General features: G+C 40.4%; 1 protein-coding gene and 2 pseudogenes across 4 annotated transcripts; all 3 read left to right on the forward strand.

Annotated features, from left to right (window-relative positions):
- LOC311018038 (UDP-glucuronosyltransferase 2C1 pseudogene) lies at nt 1-2640 on the forward strand (annotated as a pseudogene). Its single transcript has one exon. The product of its transcript is annotated as a UDP-glucuronosyltransferase 2C1 pseudogene (transcript).
- A 428-nt stretch (nt 2641-3068) lies between these two features.
- Nucleotides 3069-6580, forward strand: LOC311018037 (UDP-glucuronosyltransferase 2C1 pseudogene; annotated as a pseudogene). Its single transcript, XR_014599296.1, has 2 exons — nt 3069-3216; nt 3729-6580. The product of XR_014599296.1 is annotated as a UDP-glucuronosyltransferase 2C1 pseudogene (transcript).
- Nucleotides 6581-6935: 355 nt separating this feature from the next.
- nptna (neuroplastin a) lies at nt 6936-17834 on the forward strand. Of its 2 annotated transcripts, XM_084016781.1 has the most exons (9): nt 6936-7174; nt 11177-11524; nt 11998-12166; nt 12275-12369; nt 13080-13213; nt 13647-13920; nt 15464-15485; nt 16666-16742; nt 16888-17834. In XM_084016781.1, the coding sequence occupies exons 1-8, from the start codon at nt 7084-7086 to the stop codon at nt 16724-16726; spliced, it is 1194 nt and encodes a 397-aa protein (XP_083872907.1). In that variant the 5' UTR covers nt 6936-7083; the 3' UTR covers nt 16727-16742; nt 16888-17834. The 2 variants fall into 2 exon arrangements, with proteins under 2 accessions (XP_083872907.1, XP_083872906.1); XM_084016780.1 differs by lacking the exon at nt 11177-11524 and having other exon boundaries at nt 6978-7174.
- The last annotated feature ends 3950 nt before the right edge of the window (nt 17835-21784 follow it).

A 21784-nucleotide genomic window follows, 5' to 3' on the forward strand; every position in this document is an offset into this window, starting at 1 on the left:
CTGAGGGACGTCAGCATGAAGGTGCCTCACTCCTCTCTGATTACTTTTGCTCTACTGTTGATTCAACTATCCAGTGGATCTGGGGGCAAGATCCTGGTGTTTCCATTGGACGGAAGTCATTGGGTAAACATGAAAGTGATCATAGAGGAACTGCATGCCAAAGGCCACCAGGTCACTGTGGTGCGGGCGACTGATAGCTGGTACATCAGTGAAGAGTCTCCTCTCTACACCTCTGTCAATGTTCCCAGTCCTGCTGGGTTTGAGAAAAACGTTGAAGCCTTTACGTCTCGACAGTTGGAGATCCGTCTAAAAGTCAAGAGTCCATCATTTTGGTCTAAAATCTGGAGTCAAATTCAGATGAAGATGCTGGCTTTGGGCCAGTTCTCTCAGATGCATAAGAAACATTGTGAAATGGTCATTCAGACGTTCGAAGATGAAAACCTGATGCAATCTTTCCATGAAGCCAAATATGATGTGGTTTTGACTGACCCCGCTGTTGGAGGAGGGGCAATGTTGGCACGTCTGCTCCAAGTTCCTCTTGTTTTTAATGTCAGATGGACCATTCAAGGTGAAGGTCATTTCCTTATTGCCCCCTCACCTCTGTCATACATTCCTTTCACTGCAACAGAGTTGACGGATAAGATGACCTTCCCTCAAAGGATGAAGAATGTTTTGAGTTATATCTTAGGGATGTACACAATGTCATATATCTCAGAACCTAATTACAAACCAGTAGTTCAGAAGTACTTTGGTTCCGATGTGGATTACTCAACGTTTTTCCTGGATGCAGATATATGGCTTATGAGGAATGATTTTGTCTTTGATTTTCCACGTCCAACAATGCCAAATATAATCTACATGAGTGGATTTCAGTGCAAGCCCCCAAAGCCGCTCCCTGTAGACCTGGAGGAGTTTGTCCAGAGCTCCGGCGATCACGGGGTCATTATGATGACCTTAGGAACTTTGGTCGGGAAGCTTCCTCAAGATTTGGCTGAGGAGATTGCTGCAGCCTTTGCTCAGCTGCCTCAGAAGGTTGTATGGAGGTATATGGGACAAAGGCCAGCCAACCTGGGCAACAACACGTTAATAGTCAACTGGCTGCCGCAGAACGACCTCTTAGGACATCCCAAAACTCGAGTGTTTGTGGCCCACGGAGGCACTAATGGGGTTCAGGAAGCGATTTACCACGGAGTTCCTCTAGTTGGACTTCCCTTATTCTTTGACCAGTCTGACAACCTCTCCAGAATCAGAGCAAGGGGAGGAGCTGTGGTTGTGGATATTGCTGAGCTTGACAGACACATCTTTGCAGATGCCCTGATGACAGTTCTTCACAATTCCTCTTACAGGGAAAACATGCAGTGGCTCTCAAGGCTGAACAGAGATCAGCCCCTGAAACCACTGGACCAGGCAGTGTTTTGGATAGAATATGTCATTAGACATAAAGGAGCCCGCCATCTGCAGACACATTCCTACAAAATGTCCTGGTTTGCTTACAACTGCATTGACGTCATCGTTTTTTTGTCGGCCATTGTTTTGTTTGTAACATTTACCAGTATTGTAATTCTAAGATTACTGTTGAGAATTATTTTTGTCAGGACCAAAGTTAAGCATGAATGACATGAAAAATAAAATTTTGATTTTGTGTGCGGAATTTAAGATTTACCAAACAGCAATCCTACAATTCTCTGTGTGAGACGTTGCTAAAGTTGACAGCATTAAAAAAAAAAAAAAAAAAACTGTGAGCCAGTGATATTTATCTAGTTCATCAAATCTGAAAAATAACTTGTCTCTCGACATCATTTAGGCTCATAACATCAATAAATGATGTGTATAAAATTAAAATCCAGACTGAAAATAATCAAAAAACCTTGTTGCTTAATGTAGTTCAGAGTTGATTTTGCGCCGCTACTAAAATAGGAATCTATTATCTTCGAGAAATAGATGGCCGTTGCGTTTTACATTTGTGTATCGTACGTAGTCAGAATGTCCTTTATAATCAAATGCAATTTAATCTTATTCCAACTGTCTTTTTTGATACTGTCTATGTGAATATACCTATTATTATATAATAATAATATTATATGAAATTATCTGAAACACTCTGTTTTAGCCTCTTTGAGCCACCCTCTTGAAAAATGCTCTCATTGACTTGCATGAAAAATATCTGTACATGGGAGCTACTGGCCACATGTAGCCATGTGTGTGGGATTGAGTTGATGTACTGGACACTAAAGCACAACATATCTTGACTTGATTAAGTTACTTTTTCTAATCCTTGCTTTTTGTATTTGAATTATTGTATAATCGTTTATATATTCAAGTTCCTTAAAAGTATTCAGATAAAACATTCTGGGAGGGAAAACCCCCTTTGACCTGGCCAGAACCTGTAAGCAACCTGTGACAGGTTGGTAAAAACTGCAACGGATTAGAGTATCATGTGAGAGCATTATGTAAAATGTATTAATTTTCTGTGAAAATGATGATGGTAACTGATGAATTAACAACCTATATAGTACTGGTTTTCTCCCACCCTTGTTAAATGAGTATTTGGCAAGCTAATATGTATTTATGTGCAATTGTTGATTTAAAGCCCAAGATTTGTTCTGAGAACTATAGTTGTTATGGCTCATTATATTCGAAAAATTAAAAAATGTACTTGTTTACTTTGTTTACTACTCTGTTCAGGTAAACGACCATGAGCAATTTACCCCCCAAAACCTGAATGGTTTATTCTATCTCAGAATGTACCTTTCAAGACGATGGCCGATTTAAAAAAAATCCATGTTTTGATTTAATTTTCAACCACAGAATGCAGATTTTAATGAATTTGGTAAGAAATGTGAATATTAAAATCAACATTGATGCATACAGTACAGTAAAAAAAAAAAAAAAATCAACCACTCTCAAAAACACATTTAAGTGGGCAGTTAATCTTTAAATACACAGACTCGACACTAGATGGCACAACAGATTAATGGGTTCCGCTGACAATTTGAGCTCTTGTTGGTACAGTATGCATATTACACAATAAGTCCATTTCCAGCAGCAGTACACACCTTGTTATACAACAGAGCTGTTCATTGTTCCAGTCTCGACTTGCACTTCGCCACTCTTTGTTTCCAACTGTGCATAAAACCTACGAAGTCATCGAATTACTAATGCTGTGATTGAAGTGAGACTTTGAAGTTGGATTCTCCTTCCTGTACCTGACATTGGGTAAGAAAAAGTTATTTTTTGTACACGTAAAGTAAAAAACAGCCATGGAATGTATGCAAATCTTAGTAGTTATGTATTGTGTTTGTAGATTAACAGAAGGTAATGCCTGTTAACAGCTATTGCAATCAACTTATGGCCATGCTCATTTGGCCTAAACTGTTACTTAAATGAGGCCATTTTAGAAGTTAAATGGGGAATATCTCTGTGGAGGAACTGCACAACAACTCGTAGAAATATGAAATGCAACAAGAAGCCCCCAACCATTTACTTGTTAACAATATTGTATTTTACAAGCACATCATGATGAAATTTGCAGTGTGTATTAGTAACTATGGATAGTAACTGTGTGAAGGAATGTAAGGAGTGAAACGTGCAAATGTACCCAAGTACGGTTCTTGAGTAAACATACTTATTTTCCGCCGCTGCCTTTCATGTCATTTTATTACTGTAAACACAACCATGTGGAAACCAGTCAGGCGTAATCTGACTGACTTGTTTTTGGGCATTTTAAGGTCTCTGAGGGACGTCAGCATGAAGGTGCCTCACTCCTCTCTGTTTACTTTTGCTCTACTGTTGATTCAACTATCCAGTGGATCTGGGGGCAAGATCCTGGTGTTTCCATTGGACGGAAGTCATTGGCTAAACATGAAAGTGATCATAGAGGAACTGCATGCCAAAGGCCACCAGGTTACTGTGGTGCGGGCGACTGATAGCTGGTACATCAGTGAAGAGTCTCCTCTCTACACCTCTGTCAATGTCCCCAGTCCTGCTGGGTTTGAGAAAAACTACTTTGAAGCCTTTTTGTCTCGACAGCTGGAGATCCGTCTAAAAGTCAAGAGTCCATCATTTTGGTCTAAAATCTGGAGGCATATTCAATTGGAGCTGCTGGTTGTGGGCCAGTTCTCTCAGCTGCATAAGAAACATTGTGAAATGGTCATTCAGATGTTCGAAGATGAAAACCTGATGCAATCTTTCCATGAAGCCAAATATGATGTGGTTTTGACTGACCCCGGTGTCGGAGGAGGGGCAATGTTGGCACGTCTGCTCCAAGTTCCTCTTGTTTTTAATGTCAGATGGACCATTCAAGGTGAAGGTCATTTCCTTATTGCCCCCTCACCTCTGTCATACATTCCTTTCACTGCAACAGAGTTGACGGATAAGATGACCTTCCCTCAAAGGATGAAGAATGTTTTGAGTTATATCTTAGGGATGTACACGATGTCATATATCACAGAACCTAATTACAAACCAGTAGTTCAGAAGTACTTTGGTTCCGATGTGGATTACTCAACGTTTTTCCTGGATGCAGATATATGGCTTATGAGGAATGATTTTGTCTTTGATTTTCCACGTCCAACAATGCCAAATATAATCTACATGAGTGGATTTCAGTGCAAGCCCCCAAAGCCGCTCCCTGAAGACCTGGAGGAGTTTGTCCAGAGCTCCGGCGATCACGGGGTCATTATGATGACCTTAGGAACTTTGGTCGGGAAGCTTCCTCAAGATTTGGCTGAGGAGATTGCTGCAGCCTTTGCTCAGCTGCCTCAGAAGGTTGTATGGAGGTATATGGGACAAAGGCCAGCCAACCTGGGCAACAACACGTTAATAGTCAACTGGCTGCCGCAGAACGACCTCTTAGGACATCCCAAAACTCGAGTGTTTGTGGCCCACGGAGGCACTAATGGGGTTCAGGAAGCGATTTACCACGGAGTTCCTCTAGTTGGACTTCCCTTATTCTTTGACCAGTCTGACAACCTCTCCAGAATCAGAGCAAGGGGAGGAGCTGTGGTTGTGGATATTGCTGAGCTTGACAGACACATCTTTGCAGATGCCCTGATGACAGTTCTTCACAATTCCTCTTACAGGGAAAACATGCAGCGGCTCTCAAGGCTGAACAGAGATCAGCCCCTGAAACCACTGGACCAGGCAGTGTTTTGGATAGAATATGTCATAAGACATAAAGGAGCCCGCCATCTGCAGACACATTCCTACAAAATGTCCTGGTTTGCTTACAACTGCATTGATGTCATAATTTTTTTGTTGGCCATTGTTTTGCTTGTAACATTTACCAGCATTGTAATTCTAAGGTTACTGTGGAGAATTATATTTTTCAGGACCAAAGTTAAACATGAATGACATGAAAAATAAGTATGATTTAGCTAAACTTCAGAAAAAATGCTGTATGCCAGTGATATTTGACATATTTAAGGCCAGTAACATCAATACTAAAAGGTAGACCTGAGAGGCAAGTTTGAAAATGTTTCTTTTGTTTTTTCTTGTGTTTATTATTGTAATACTCATTTCGGCCACAGGAGGCTGAAGTGTACAACTATCACAGTTTCTAAAAGCTTTCAGGATGATAAAATAATGTAGCACAAATAGCTTTACCTTGGTAATTTTTCTTAAAATTCTGTTCTGAAATATAGGTCTATTTAGTTAAGGGCACAGTTGCACTTTGTGATAGATGCTTGAAGCTGCCATTACCCTATTAGTCAAAGAGAAATAGGATTAAAAGTCTACTTAAAGCACCAGGTGCTGTTCAGGTCAGGGCTTAGGTCAGCCTGGGACTGCTTGACCTACTAGAGATGATGGTCTGTTCTTTGAGTCGTGGAATCGGGTTTCAGTAGAAAATGAGTCAACTCTTTGTCAAATGTAGGCCTATAACTTTTTCATTTCCATATTCTGGTTACTCAGATCTTCTTGCCGACTGTATAGGCTAATGAACCGATCCCATAAGCCATTGCAAGGTTTTGCGTCCATGGCTTCAGCCATTTTGGGCTGAAATAAAGTTGTGTGTTCAATAATGCTCCATAATGCCCCCGCATTGATCATCTTTGTTTGCTGTTTATTACAGCACATTGTTTTCTTTTATTCCAATTGCATTTTTCCTGACATCTTGACTGCATCCAGAGTGCAGTTCTGCTCATACTGGCTGACATTTTTAGTCAAAAACACACAAATAAAAACAAAACACCAGAGTTTTGCCCCTTGGTATCTCTCCTTTTTTGGCAGTGTAGTTTTCCAATGAAGTGATGGATATGAAATGATATACCACATTTAACAAACAGCTTAAAGGAGATGATTTGGAAAAACCCCAGAGGCTTTGACTTTGAACGCAACGCTGCCCCCTTCGTTCAGACCTCTGTTCAAAGCCGCTCCCCCAGGACAAGTCAGGAAGTATTGACAGACAGACAGGCCGACTTTTCTGATTGGACGAGGTTTTACAGTCCTGCCAGACAGTGGCATGACATTTTTTTGGTGTCAGAGCATTTCATTTATTCATTGCTATCGGTATGTTACAAGGATTTCAAATAATATAACAGAAAATGTTTCTGAATAGAATTACCTACTCAACCTTTAACCATGGGTTGATGTGGTTCCAAGATTTTTTCAAGTGATTTTCATTGTTAAATAAATATGACAAAAAACTGACTGAGAAATAATAGCGTCCATCTTGTCTATTCTCACATAATTGATCTCTGGTCCACTTGATGACAGGAGGTGGTGTATCCGCTTGTCTCCTCCAAGATCTCGCGGGATTGAAGATGAAACGGGTGTTTCCTTCCTTCCTTCCCTTGCTGCACCGCGCTGAGAGCAGAGAGCACAGCGGAGGAGGAGGAGAGCTGCATAGGTATATAGCAGTGCCGAGGGCTCCCGCTAGTCTACCTAGCGACACTTCGCTCCCTGCGTGTGATCCGGTTGGAGTGCGTGGAGAGAGAGAGAGAGAGAGAGAGAGAGAGAGAGAGAGAGAGAGAGAGAGAGAGAGAGAGAGAGAGACTCTGCGAATCAGCTCCGCACCATCACATCCCGCACAGGTCACCTCGGCGCTCTCGCCTACCGGCATTTCCCCACCTCCCGTCTCCGAAGATGATACCCGGCGAACGAAGAGCCGCAGTCATGTCCTTCTCGGTGGCGATACTCGGAGCCGTGATGCTGCAGTGTGTCTCCTCGCAGAACGGTAGGAAGCGAGCTCCGCTCATACAAACTCCACGGCGCTAATCTCACGTCACGGTGAAATGCGGGCTTTTTTTTTCGGGAGGGATGCATTTCTGCACTGTTCTTTTTTTTCTTCTCTCTTTTTTTAAAAAAATGAATCATTACAACACGCGCCATGTTCTCTGTCCATCACGAATATCTCCCAATCAATGAGGTCTCATTACATAATCCCTCAAACGTTACTCTCAAAGTAATCTGGTATCAGTCGAATTAAACGCTTTGCCTTTTCCGTGCGTTTATAAATCATGAGTGCGCCCCAGGCTGTAGCCTGCGTGGTGGGCTGACGTGGGCCACACGGAGGCCCGTGTCCCTAAAACGTCCTTTTGAAGAGTGGAGCTGCATACGCGAGTCGTTCAACCAGCAAGGACGAGTTCTGCTCATTAGCTGAGGAGGTGGATAGGGAAATGGTGTCACACTGAAGAGCTGTCCTGGGATCAGTAACACACAGGGTCTGCTCAGGTATGTCAGGATGGGGCTCTGGAATGTAGAGACCATTCCCAGCATCAGTCTTGTGAAGGAGCACTACTGCATGTAATTAGATGTAGGCCCTCAGAAGTGCTGTAAATAGCACCAGTCCATTCCCCCTCTTTGCTGCATGCTTCTATTTTTAGAGCAGAGATGCTGCACTGGGAACCATGGCTTTTATGTCCTCTTGCAACAGTGAATCTGTTAACTCTTTGCTGAGATGTACTGCACTGCAGAATGTCATTGATTTCTCTGCTACATTCTTCTTGTCCAAGTAACACCCCCCCCTCATAAATCCCCCCCACCACCAAGCAGTTAACAGGCAGCATACACCCGTCTCAGCTGGGCGTTTGGCGGTGGATGCTGTTGCGTGTAGATTCGCCAGCGTTATTTAGCTCGGGCCTCCCCTGGAGTTCATTACATCTCTTCTTCAGTCAGCATGCCAGCGGATAAAGTTATGCTTAAATGTAATGGCTTCATATCTGACAGAGCACAAAGTGTGACAGGGTCTTATCTTCTTCGAGTCCAGAAAGGCTGAATGGTTCCAATAATGCCACAGCGTACTCTACATCCCAAGTATTGTTAGTATTACACATTAGCTGAGCCTTGTAATGCAAGATATAGTAACGCACAGCAGCCAGCCTCATCACAGAAGCCATTTGTATCTGCTAATGGCTCATATGTGAAGCTATTCCCGCCAAGGTTCCCTAAGTATGTGTGTTTCTTCAGTAGACTTGTGGCTTTCACCAAGGAGGCTGTTAAATAGCTCATTTTTTCTTATTTTCACACAGTGAAACCACAAAAACAGCATAAGGGTGTCGGTTAACAAATGGATCAATGAGAACTGAGATGTATTGTGTAAAATATATTATACTGCAATTTATTAAAAAAAATAGAGTTCATCAAGTGAAGTATTTAATAGACAACATACATCACAAGGTTCAAATGATTATTTCACTCAAGTGTAAGGGGCTTCGGATATTGATTATTTTGATTGAATCATATATCTTATGATTATTTTCTCAAATTGTAAATTAATTGTTTGGTCAACACGATGTCATTAAATTGTGAAACGGAGAAGAAGCAGAAACTAGGCATTTAGATGACTTGAAACGATTTACTGATTATTAAAATAGGTATTTTTCTGTCACTTATTACTAATCTTTTCAGTTCTAATTTGCATTTCTGTCACATTTAACATCCAAAGCATCTTAACCAGGAAGTGTAAGTGACGGTGCAGTTTGTAAGAGCAGAACTTTTAAATTGAAATGATTCAGTTGGCATTTTAAAGCACATTAAAACTAGATGGCTGCAAATTATATTAATCTTAGTATTTATTCTAAAATCATGTTTATACTCATTAAAAAAACAGCAATTATTTTCTGTAAGCAACATCACAATAATGTCACTCAAGGAAAATGTCATTTTCACTTTAAATGCTGCATATAAATACATGCAGAATGCCATGCGTCTATGCTTTTTCTATAATCTCTAGTTGTCTCTATCTATCGGGAATCTCTTCTGTTCTGAATATTAATTTAGCATCCAATTACCTACTCAAGACTGTTGCCACGGTTTCACTAATTAACTGGGACAGTGGCCAGAATTACTTTATATTACACTGGTTGAAATGGATTCATAGATGATACGGATAAAATACCTGCAAGGAAATACTAGTGGCTCATACCATCGTGCTATCAGATTCATGGTTTTAATAATGAAGGAGAAATTAGCATCAGTTTAAACTTCAAAGCGTAATGATAAGGTTATTGACTTGTGATTTTATTTCCTATTTTCCAGTTTTAGCACCATATTAATCATCTTCTCAGTTTAGTCTCAGAATGGTGGATTAAATACAATGCATACATGTATGCATGTATGTATGTCACATAACAATATGCCAAAACTAAACTAACATCGACTTGACATGAGTGACGTCATTCAGTCCTGTGCAGTGCTACTCGCTCAGCACTTTTTACCAACCGGACTGTCCGAGGTGGCAGGATGTGTCTCTCAGCACTTCTATGTTCAGAGCTGAGGGTTCGGTATTCAGTCGCTGGTTCCTTTAAACACTCAGTGAAACACTCAGTGTCCAGTTTATCAACTATTCCTAGCTAAGAGTAATACACCATTCCTATAATAAACCCTGACTTCATGAAGTTGATAATGTCAAAATGTTTTTGTTTACCCCATTTATATCAATGAGGGTAGGCTGAAAACAATAACACCTGTCAGTGCAAAGTAATACAGTTTAACGCCATTTGATTGTATTGCAGGAATGTTGCATTAGACTCCATTAGTTTTAGGTGTTTGGTAGATGTGTCTTGATGAACCAGTACTGGGCCGTAGCAGGGTTACAATGTCAGCTTTGCTAGAAAAAAAATGTCTGTCCGCCTTGTGGTGATCTGCCTGGTGTGGTTGGCCATCTCTTTCTCTTCCCACTTTGTTGCCGTGCTTCTATGGAAACGGAGGGGGTCTATCACCATGCGCCCACACGCTCCCCAGAGACCCAGAGCTGCATTTTCTATAAATCTCCTCTCAATGTCCTCCAGGGCCATATAGACCATGCTTATGATTACACCCCCCACTCCATCCGTCCTCCCACTCCTCCAATCTGTGCAAATGTGATCAATTGTTTCATTTTTTTTATTGCTTTCAGTTCAGAGACGGAGTCCCGTACAGTTTGCCTGGTGTCTGTGTCCCCAGTATTGAATTATTAGATAAACAAGCACTAATGATGTTTTCATTACACAGGCAAGATGTATTGAAATTGACAAGGTCACTTGGAGGACTTTTGGATGCGAGTGCTGTGTAAGCCTGGCCTAAATTTATATAATGTCATTAATTGGACAAAATCAAGTGAGAGCAGCCTCGCAGAAAGACATCCCAGGAGAATTGAATGAAAGCTTCCTAGAAATAGCAGCGATAATGGCTGAGGCAGATCTGAGTCCCCCCCCCCATCTCTCTTTCTGTCTTTTTAATGCAAAAAATGGTCATAATTTCCTGTTTTCACCTTTTTATTTCTTTTTGTTAAATTAGATGACGATGCTATAATATCTTTGAGATTGGGACGTCAGCCAAAAAGCTATTTGGTTTCAAGAGTGTGGGAAATTTGTGTGGGACTTTTTTCACTATACTAAACAGAGGAATTCGACAAGGTAAAGAGGTACAATCTGAAAAAAAATGTATGGATTTCATAAGGTCCTACAAACAATTTATTGAGATGATAACAACAGATGTATTGATAATAAAGATAAAAGTGAGCTGCATCTCTATTGTATGTTTTCCATTATCTTATTTTTTAACCTTTGTTTCCTTTCAATATACTTTACTGTCAGTGACTTTTTATTATTTCATGATCTTTTCTTTCTGTTTGTCTTTTCTGTTCTGCTTCCCATTTTAATTTACCCTGTTTTTTCTTGCCTTTCTATCCATCTCTTTTCTTTTTTGGGGGGCTCATCTCTGGACACACTGCCCACTTAACCTCCGCCGCCACCAGCGGGCTTTGTGAAATCACCATTTTCTGAGACTAAGCTCACGGGCGACACCTTTGAGCTGTACTGTGACGTGGTGGGGAACCCCACCCCAGAAATCCAGTGGTGGTACGCTGAAATCAACCGAGCCGATTCCTTCAGACAGCTGTGGGACGGCGCCCGTAAGCGCCGCGTGTCCATCAGCATGGCTTACGGCTCCAACGGTGTTAGCGTGTTGGGTGTCTCTCGTCTCACGCTGGACGATGCCGGGACCTACGAGTGCAGAGCCAGTAATGACCCGCGGCGTAACGACCTGCACCAAAATCCAGCCACCTCCTGGATTCGCGCTCAGGCCACTATAACGGTGCTGCAGAGTGAGTGGTCACTGTAGAGGAAACACCCATCCAGCCTCCCTCAAACCTCTCCAGAGGACCTGTAGCTTCCTCCGTAGGCCCCATCCTCCCTTACAGAGATAGAAAATGAAGGCCAATACCACCCACTGTTCTTGATGTACTTTTACCACTAGAGCAGTATTTGACATTGTGTTCATCCGTTGTAGAGCCCAATCTCCTCCCCATCTCCATGCTTCATTTTAAAGAAGGGAAATTCATCCAAATCCAGGAATATGTTTCCACCCAGTCTCCTAACAAACACAGGAAATTACCTCAACTTAACTTATGGATGCCCAAAATAACTCCTCCCACCTAATGCCTATTCCTGTGCTGTATTGTGTAAGTGTGGTTGGCTGCGTGTCTGTCTGAGCCCTCCGTGCGTTGTTCTCACCCTCACCCACGAGTCCTCAGCAAAGCAGCACTTCTGTCGTGGCTCATCTGTGTCTGTCTTGCAGAGCCGTCGATCGCCGTCTCTGAACACACCACCCTTCCTGTGGAAGGTGACTCTTACCTGCTGCAGTGCAACCTGACCAGCGCCCACAGTATCCACGAGGAGAGCTTCTGGATGAAGAACGGGGAGGAGATCGAGGAAACGCGCAGCCCAAACAGGAACACCGAGTACAAGTAGGTGTCACAGCAAAACTTCATACAACCTTTTTGTGTGTGTGTGTGTGTACGTGTGTTAAATACAGCCTGGCGTGGGTTCACGTGAGGTGCGTTTCTGCTCTGCAGGCTGAAAAGACCAAGAGGAGACGACGCCGGAGTGTACATGTGTGTCTACACCTTCGAGATGGCTCCTCCAGCAAATGCCACCATCGAAGTGAAATGTAGGTGTTGATTTGTGAGCTGCGGGTGTTTTTTGTCAGCTTCAAGGCCACATTAGAGATGTCCCCAATAAAAATGGCATGAGTGCCCGGAGCACTAGCAGCCCTGTCATGTGAGGACCTGTGATTTCCAAACGGTTTCTGCTGGCGGCTCGCAGGGCAAGCCAGCGCCCTTGACACCTCCATCTAACCGATGCCCGGCTCAGTGGCAACAGATGGTGTCTTGTTTCTCTGATGGCGAGGGATTATGTCTCAACGGTCAAATCTGCCTTGCCTTTTCTGCTGTCACACGCATTACTATGGAGGCAAATAGGATTTTGTTTGCCTTTTATTTTTATGGGGCATTTCTTTTCATCCGGGAATAATACAGAATAATGCAGGTGGTTTGATTGACTCACATGTTCCTGATAGATGAGATGAAAGGTTGTGAATTAAATATTGAAATTTAAATTCTTTTCACAGAAGATAACAACATGTTTTATTATTTTATTTCTTCTTTTACTGGTTGCAATCTTGTTTGCTGCATTATTTTCACCACTTAAAGATCTCTCTCTGAATACGTAATATTTATCATTTTTAGGATCTGAACAAAGTGAAACAGCTGTTCATTGCCTCTTCTGTTTTCTGTGAAGCATTTGAAAAAAGTTTTAGTATGTTTTTTCTTGTTGTTTACTTGTGTTATAACGATTGTTGAAATTGTTGTCTTGTTTTAGCTGCTCCTGACATTACAGGCCACAAGCGAAGTGAGAATAAGAACGAGGGCCAGCTTGCTATTCTCTACTGTAAGTCTGTGGGCTACCCTCACCCCGCCTGGACCTGGCGCAGGTTGGACAACGGCATTCATAGGGTATGTGATATGAATAAACACTCTGTGGCCACTTTATTATCCACCTATACAATCAAATGCAGTCCAAGTTGCATTCTACATATAAGAAATGTAGTATTCAGTTCCGTTTTTGTTAAAACCATCAGATAAGTATTCATTTAACTTTGTGCTTTTTGCTTACTTGTTGTATTTGGACTGCATCATATTGAAATGAATAATAAACATATACATTAAAGAAGATTATCATCTGTGAAAAGTGTATTAGAGAAGAAGAAGTCCACTACTTATCTTCTTGCTACTGTTAAGATGTTAAGCTTAAGAAGCAATGCATTTATGACAACAAGATTACACCAAATGGAAAATTAGCCTTCATCGTTTCTTAGTAAAAGTAGTGATACAGTGTCTTTCTACAACGCCTTTCAAAACAAAGAATTTCTTTGTTCTCCCTCGACAGGAAATTGACAACACCAGCGGACGCTTCTCCATCAGCAGCAGAGACAACTACACTGAGCTCCGCATCGTCAACCTGGACATTAACTTAGATCCGGGCGAGTACCACTGCAACGCCACCAACATGCTCGGCAGCCGCGACGAGAAGATCGTGCTGAGGGTCCGCAGCCACTTGGCCCCCTTATGGCCTCTGCTGGGGGTTTTGGCCGAGATCATCATCCTGATCGTCATCATCGTCGTTTACGAGAAGCGTAAGAAGCCCGACGATTTACAAGACGGTGAGTCACCAGCGGCGGCGTTTAGGTCTGTTTGGTTATTTCCACTGTTTTTAATATATCTGAGGAGAAAATGGTTTTATTGTGCAGCGTTGACATGGATCTCTCCTATGAATTTTGGCGTCCCGAACCCCTTTTATGTATTTATTTGTTTTTTCTCGGGGCTCTGCTTCAGTCGTTCTTTTGCCAGACACCTACAGAGTCACCCAACACTGCGCTCCGCCTGCATTCAATAATTCAGTCTGGCGAGGTTGACCCAACAGGCAGACACTGTTGCAGGAGGTCGCACCTTGTCAGGACAATTTCATGCATTTAATATTCATGAGAAATACGATGCTGCAGTTTTGCAGAGGTGGACCGTTTCAATAATTAACGGCTTTCCAGGGACTTTGTGCTGTCCCTAAGCTGCTGCAAGCTTAACCATGAGACACATCATTTAGCTATCCAATCTGCGTATGCCAGACCCTGGATTTTCTAATACTACTGAGTGCTTCATTTTCAAGAGTCTATGCATATTATAAATTATGCATTCATGGTATTTGGGTGACCTTTCCCTCTCAAACAGAATTTTGATGTTGTCACATGCTGATTAAATGCGATGTGCAGTGAGTGAGTGACAGCTCAGAGCTGTGAGTCCGTTAGTCACTCGGAGCAGGAATATATTGTCAGTTTGGTTCATTACATGGTGTTTAAGTCACCTTGAGAATCCTCCCAAAATGGATGTTCTTGCATGAAATGTTAACGCGTAACATCTTACATAGGTTAGTTTTGACTGTTGAATATGTTAACAGATTGTTCCCCATTTTCCCCCAATTGCATAACCTAAACCGTGTTCGTGGTAAGTGTGAGACTTTGCATGCTTCATGAGCTTCAGCGAGCATCCAGCCTCATCATCTTCCAGTCCGCAGCACCGCACACACGTCCTGTTCGCCTCGATATTAGTGCCACATGCCCTTCAAATTTTTTACGATTTCATTTTTTTTTAATAAACGGTCACTTCATGGGCATCAAAGATGAGATGGCATGCAAGTCACTGTAAAAAAAAATGAAATTGTTTGTATCAATCATTCCGGCTCTCACTGTTTGACACGGCTTCAATGCATTTATTACCCGCAGACGAGGGATGATATTAACGGGGCTGCTCTTAACTAATCTCTTTGAGGGAACAGCTGTTCTTTGGGAGCGCTGCCTATCTATGCATGACAACAGTACCTTTTTTTTTTAAATGAAACATTTTGCCTGTATGTAATTGTTTTTAGTGTGTTGTTGCGCTGGATTTAACTGCACTCTTGTGATGGGGTGGTTTTCACTGTGTGCATGACAGCCTGTTGTTTACTATCTTGTTACTTCATCCAGGCTACGTTTTCATCCCCTAACACAGTCTGCACATGCGGTCCAGTTGAAACTGGAAAACTCAAGTGCACAATGTGTCACAGCTGACTGTCTTTAATGCTTTATGGTTTCTTTAAAAAAGAAGGGAAACGCTTCCTTGCGATTATTTTATTTTGTGGTCTTCATTTCTCCATATTTTCCCTTGTTGCCTCAGATGATGACCAAGCAGGTCCCGTGTAAGTATAAACATTTTACCTTCAATAACGTCTCTCTTTTTAGCTTGATAATGTTGTTATCATGATACATTACAGTACACCCCCAATCTGGCTCACAAATAACTGGATGCATCATGCAATGCTTTGCTGCATTCATATAAATCACAGGAAATATATATAGGGTCGCCTATAAAGTTGGAATAATTTGTTTCCAGACACAATCCTCTGTTTATTACAATGAATGCATCAGTAATCACTTTTGACTTCATGGGCGACCCTATATATATAATGAGTCAAGTAAGGACATGTTAGCCACGTTACCATCGTCCCGATTAGGGAAGCCCTGAAGACTAAAGGCCACATTTTACTTGAAGTCTTCCGATTATCAGTCATAAGCAGTATGCAGACATTCAATGGTTTACAACACACTATTAAACAGTTGTACACAGGAATAAGTGTTGATATATTTATCAATACCTGTAACTCCTCCCCATAAGGCTGGTGTATCAACAGAAAGTAAATGACAATTTAGTAAAAGACAGTTGTAATGATATGAACTATATCTACATTTAGATTTGTATACATTAATAAAGCTTTAGAAATGTCCCTAAACAACTACATTATAGTGTGTTATAAGTTATTACATGTTTGTATATGGACTGAGGTCTGGTGTACTCAAGGGTTAGGGTTAGTGAATAAGAGTTGAATTTGTGCTTGTGTAGTCGGCTGTTTAGTGTACGCGAGAGCTGCAACTCATGATTGTTTTCATTATTGATTAAAAGGGCATTTCACCGATCATTTTCTCCGAATTTAGAAAGCTCCCTTCAGAGCTACGGAGAGTAACCGTGTATAAAATCCGTGAAGTGCCCCATTTAATCGACTGTATTGTTGTGTTGTTTTCTAAATTGAATTAGTATGTCGTCCATAAAATGTCATAAATTAGGCTCGAAGTCCATCACAACCTGACAGATCCCAAAAAGATGCCTTAAAATTGGTCCATCTTCAGCAACCAGAAGTATCTCATTTATAGTGACTTGAAACAAACAAAAACAAATCTCTGTTTTTGTTAATTAATGGCTACAATGATTTAGCAGTTATTGGAATCAAATTATTTTCTGCCTAGCAACTCATCAAACATTTAACTCATTTACACATTTCATTAGAGGTACGAACTGATTGTGTTGTTTGCTTCCTGCTGAAGGAAAACTAATTCAACCAACAACCACAAAGACAAGAATCTCCGCCAGAGGAACACAAACTGAGCAGCCTGTCTGCTGAGTAAGTATTACATTATTTAGAGGAAGTAAATATGTAATACACGCCTGTGGCCACAAATTACAAGACGATCCCCCATATGATCTTATCACTGAACTTGAGTGCTGTCAGACTGGGCTAACGAGTTGAATGCTGTCTTTATTCGCAGGTTTCATTTCACATATATTGACCATATGAAGGTAAACCAGAAGGGAATCCATACTAGTTGTTAACAGGATGTATCTGCCATTACCAGTGTGGTTGTGGAGGAGATCAATGAGGCATGCCATATGTCAGCGTGCGAATATGGATTATGACATTGTTGACATTATAACCATTGTTGCTGCATGCAGTTGTTGACGTTTATGATTTCCCCCCCCATATCCACTAATTCTACATTTTTACTACTAAAATAATGCATGCAAGGTTTTGACCTTCTGTTTGATACAGAAATGGCTTCTTTTATTTATTTTATTTATTTATTTTTGCTCTTTTCTCTGAGAGTGGCTTAATTAAGATTATTTGTACTGTGTGTTCTAGCGGGAAAAAACAAAACTCGGCAATGTAAAAGACAAATGCCATCATAATCTATGGTTGTGGAGAGTTTTATCATTCCACTGCATACTATTTTATCTGAAAATATCTATTGCATTTCAAGGGCTTTGCAATGTCCCTCTAAATCTGATGATTTACTTTACTGTATGTATTAAATCACTAACTATGTATCAAGATCACCATTAATATAAAGACTTTTCATATGATATATGATGCACATAAATGTTGACGATAATGAAAAACTGTATAAAACCTACTTTAGGGAATCTGTAATCATTCCAACATCTTATTTTATAATCATGTGTCTTGTACAGCATGGCTATTATCCTATGCAATTATTATCCATATCAGTATATTGACAACCATCGCAGCTTTTGATTTCTCTGTGACAAAGCTTTAAACTAGTAGGATCACCGTAGAGCGTTGATGGCGTACTACACAGCTGCATGAATTCTCTACAGCTGACGTGGGAGGCAGTGAAGCAAGCCCACGTCAGGACTGATACAAGCAATTCAAAGGTCCCCCGACTCATTTTTCAGAATAAATATGCCAAAAAGGAAACAGCGTCTGTTGGGTTGCTTTCTTTGTAGAACACAGTAGAATGATACCATCAATGATGCACACAGGCAGTGAGGATGCAGGGAAGTAAGACCATGTTGAGGGCAGCGCCATCTAGTGAGGTTTTGAGTGGATCACAGCAGACGCGTTGCACATGACGATGAGCTTCAGAGGAACAAGCACCAACAAACACAAATCATCAGTCATTTAAGACTTTAAACTTCTATAAAACACTTGGTATGTTGTTTTATTCTAATGAAAGTTCTTGGAAGTTTCTTTGTAAAATCTGGTCGTAGGTAAACAATTTGAGAACACATTGACGCAAATTTGTTTTTTCTCTTGATTGATGAACATTGATTTAAAAAAGAAAAATCTAAAACCAGAACCTTTAGTTCAAGAGTTGCACTTTAAAGTAGATTTAAAGAGATGAAAAATATGACAGAGCAAGATCCCAGGGTTAAATTCTAGGGATGAAGTTGTCATTCTGGTTAGGATTATAATCCAAAATCCTGACTACTGACCTACATTTATGAACACCTTACATGCTATCGGGTGTGATTCAGGTATTATATGCACGTGGAGCCAATTGAATTGATAGAAACTGAAAATATATGTAAACCTTTTTTTTTTTTTTACCAAGCACAGTATTTTATTTATGTTCATAAACACTCTAATACAACAATCATGCTATAAATCATACTATAAATCATACATTTTTCTATAAAGGTTAAATTTGGGGTTTAGATATAATAATATTGCTAATATTGATATAAATGGGTCGGACACAATATAACTTAACATTAATATTAGGTAATATACACCTTAAGTAACACTTTAGTGCACTTATGAGCAACTGTATTTTTCTCCTGTGTCATTCTCAAACAGTAGTGGGCAGCACATTCAACACATTATGTTGATAATTGCAGCAGCAGAACAAAAGGGCTGTTATTTTATTGTGGCTGCTTTCAGCAACATTTCTGACTATTACCAGCTGGAGAAAGGGAATATTGATTCACATGATGTGATGGTGACTTAGATTAATATTTCAGGGACACAAACGGTTAAGATAAGTCCGTTTCTAGAGCAAAGAGAGACATCTGTGACTTTGTGAACCCTCGAAAAAAAAACACAACTTTTGACAAAATGATTTGTAGTTCTATCTATTAATCTCTCATTCAGGTGAAGTTTGAATACATCTGATGGACTAGTTTTTAAACGGGCCAGTGGATTACATTTAATTAGTGTGTAAGGATTTCTAGTTTTATTTGTGATTAATTAATAAGCCTACCTTCTGGTTTGTTCTACTCCTCTGTGACCAGACTCTAGTCTTTATAAGCACTCACACCCATTTTCCCTTAAAGGAAAATACATTATTGATCATTTTATGAATTTGACATAATTGAAATGTTTACATTTGATAAAATGTGCTTTGAATTCAACAACAGAAAATATATGAACTCAAAATAATTGTATCTGCAAAATGGCAAAATTAGCTCATTAATGTTTTATTATTCTGACGATTTAAGGGTTAAAGGGCTGGTGTGACATATCTGTCACAACGATATTGTCATAACTTGTTTTATATAAATTTGTTTAAGAAATGTGGTCCGAACATTTTTAATGTAATATGAGACGTGCAGAATTAGAATCGTTATGGGTTGGGACTTGATTTAGTAACAAAAATACAAGCTTTTTGAAATTAGCTGTCGAATGTCTTTATGTCATTAGGGACTTGATGAGTTGGATAAGGCTGTATAAGGAACTTTCCAGGACATTTAAAGTGTTTGAGAAAACCGTGTCAAGGGTTCGGCTAAAGAAGGGCTTATAGATTCTCTCCAGACACATTTTATCTAAAACATTACAACACAATAATCACTTCTTGTCAGATCTTTGTGACCCCGTACCCAACATTGGGGTACTAGTCCCAGTTCACTATCGGGGCATTGAGATTGTACCATGTGTTTCCCATTAGGTATTTCATGAATAGTTCTCTGTTTTTTTTTTTTTTTTAACTACACATTTAGTTCATAAACCAGAAAGGCAGACATGAAGCCCTGTGTCACCAGTACACTGAGCTAAAAGGAATATTTAGTCCATCCTCATAGACATACAAGGGCTGGACAAACTAGACACTATGGTGTAATACAGTTCAGCACCACCACAAACTACACCCCCCAAAACAACCTTAATGTTGAATCCAGTCCTCTTCACAAGCGTTTCAATAAAAACCAAACATGGTTATTGTGTGTTTGACTCCATTGGTCTGTAGGTGTACCTAAAAAACTGCCTGCAAATCAGCCATGTGATATGAGATGAGACTTGGTGATAATCCTGCCTGCAAACATAATGGCGACTGATGACTGGAGTGTACGGCACGGAGTGTGAACTCCTAATTCGGGAGGTTCAGGATCAGGGGACCGCAAACGTGAAGTGCTGACACCAAGGCTGGGATTGTTAGGGGCTCTTAGGATGATTACTGAAGGGATGAGGAAGAGGAGGGTCTGCAGACAGCAGCATATACATTTCTTCTATAAAGAGAAATCACTTCTTTTAATTTATTTCATTCAATTCTCATGTTCCATTCCCATGTTACTGATGTGAACATTGTGAGAAAGAAATTAGGGGAAAGAAAATATCAGAATCTTCTGGTATATTAATATGCATCACTGCATTGTGAGGAGAATATTATGACACAAACAAACTCTTCACTTTTCTCTGTCTTGTGGCATTATGCCACATGTAATGGGTGTGTGTCTAAATCAATTGACTGAAGTTTGCATTGAGGCATACAACAATAACGCAGCCAGCTGTCAACAGCCTTTCACCAAATTAATTTGCCGTCTTTGGTCTTTGCCGGGAAGTATTTAATCACTTTTCTGCATGAATGAAAATGTCATTGTCAGGAATAAAAATGACTAACTGCAGACACTGAGATTATTAATGTATCTCCCATAATACAAGGAGTAAGTGGACAAACAGGTTGTACCTCAATGTGATGTAACAGTAAGTGATGGAGGTTTGAACTATTCTGCCATTAAGTATTGGACATTATTCACAATGGCTTCTGTCCTCACACTGTAGGTTCAAAGGTTGATCAGAGGATGCCAGGATGTAATATTGGGCACAAGCAATCCCTCTGTTCATCTGAGGTGTTTCAGCCCCTGAAGGTACCACATAGGTGAGAACCGGTTCTGTATACAGTCAGTGGAGGCTTGGGGGACTAGATTACATGTCGAGTCAAATCAGTGTTATTTATGTAGCCTTTTATCACAAATGACACATTTTCCTCAAGGGGCTTTTTATTCTGCACAGTGTAAGACGCCCTATCAGACCCTCGACTTGGACAAGCAAAAACTCTTACACGACTTTGATTTAAATAATTAAAGCTGGAGTGTGAAATTGGGGGTTTTCCAAAGGCTCTACACCCACAACACCACATGGGTGTGTGTCAGCACGGTTCTTTGGCAGTGCAACACTTGATAAATAACCACATTATTCACACAGGGGTTTATCTGGTGGGTGAGACTGGGACGACAATCAGACTCCTCGACCAACCAGCCTCAGTCTTTGGCATTATTGCTATGAATTTTCACTTTTTTGGAGAAATTATCTTGCAGATTTATTGGATGGATTGATTTATTAACCAGTTTTGTTTTATTGTATTCACTTCATTTATATGTGCTTCCACCATTTAAAAAAAAATAAAAGACCATATATCCAATAATCTTAGCTGACAATGTGCTATTACAGTTTTTTTATTTTTTTATCAATGTTGTGTCACTGAAAAGCCGAGGATGATATGACTTATTGTCCTATCTGTTTTTATTACAGTATATCACAATGTGTATTAAAAGCGGAAAACAACTATTATAAGTCATTGCTTTTATACAATAACAGCTTTTATCTAAAATACAGCTTATTAGGCTACAAATAAACGCAGATTCACAGAAATG

The sequence above is a fragment of the Eutrigla gurnardus genome (assembly GCF_963514095.1).
Source record: "Eutrigla gurnardus genome assembly, chromosome: 9".
Classification (NCBI taxonomy): Eukaryota; Metazoa; Chordata; class Actinopteri; order Perciformes; family Triglidae; genus Eutrigla; species Eutrigla gurnardus.

Coding starts and splice junctions, on each gene's coding strand:
- nptna (XM_084016781.1), top strand. CDS start 7,084: ATGATACCCGGCGAACGAAGAGCCGCAGTCATGTCCTTCTCGGTGGCG. Junction 13,214..13,646: donor TGGACAACGGCATTCATAGG/GTATGTGATATG, acceptor CTCCCTCGACAG/GAAATTGACAACACCAGCGG. Junction 13,921..15,463: donor GCCCGACGATTTACAAGACG/GTGAGTCACCAG, acceptor TTGTTGCCTCAG/ATGATGACCAAGCAGGTCCC.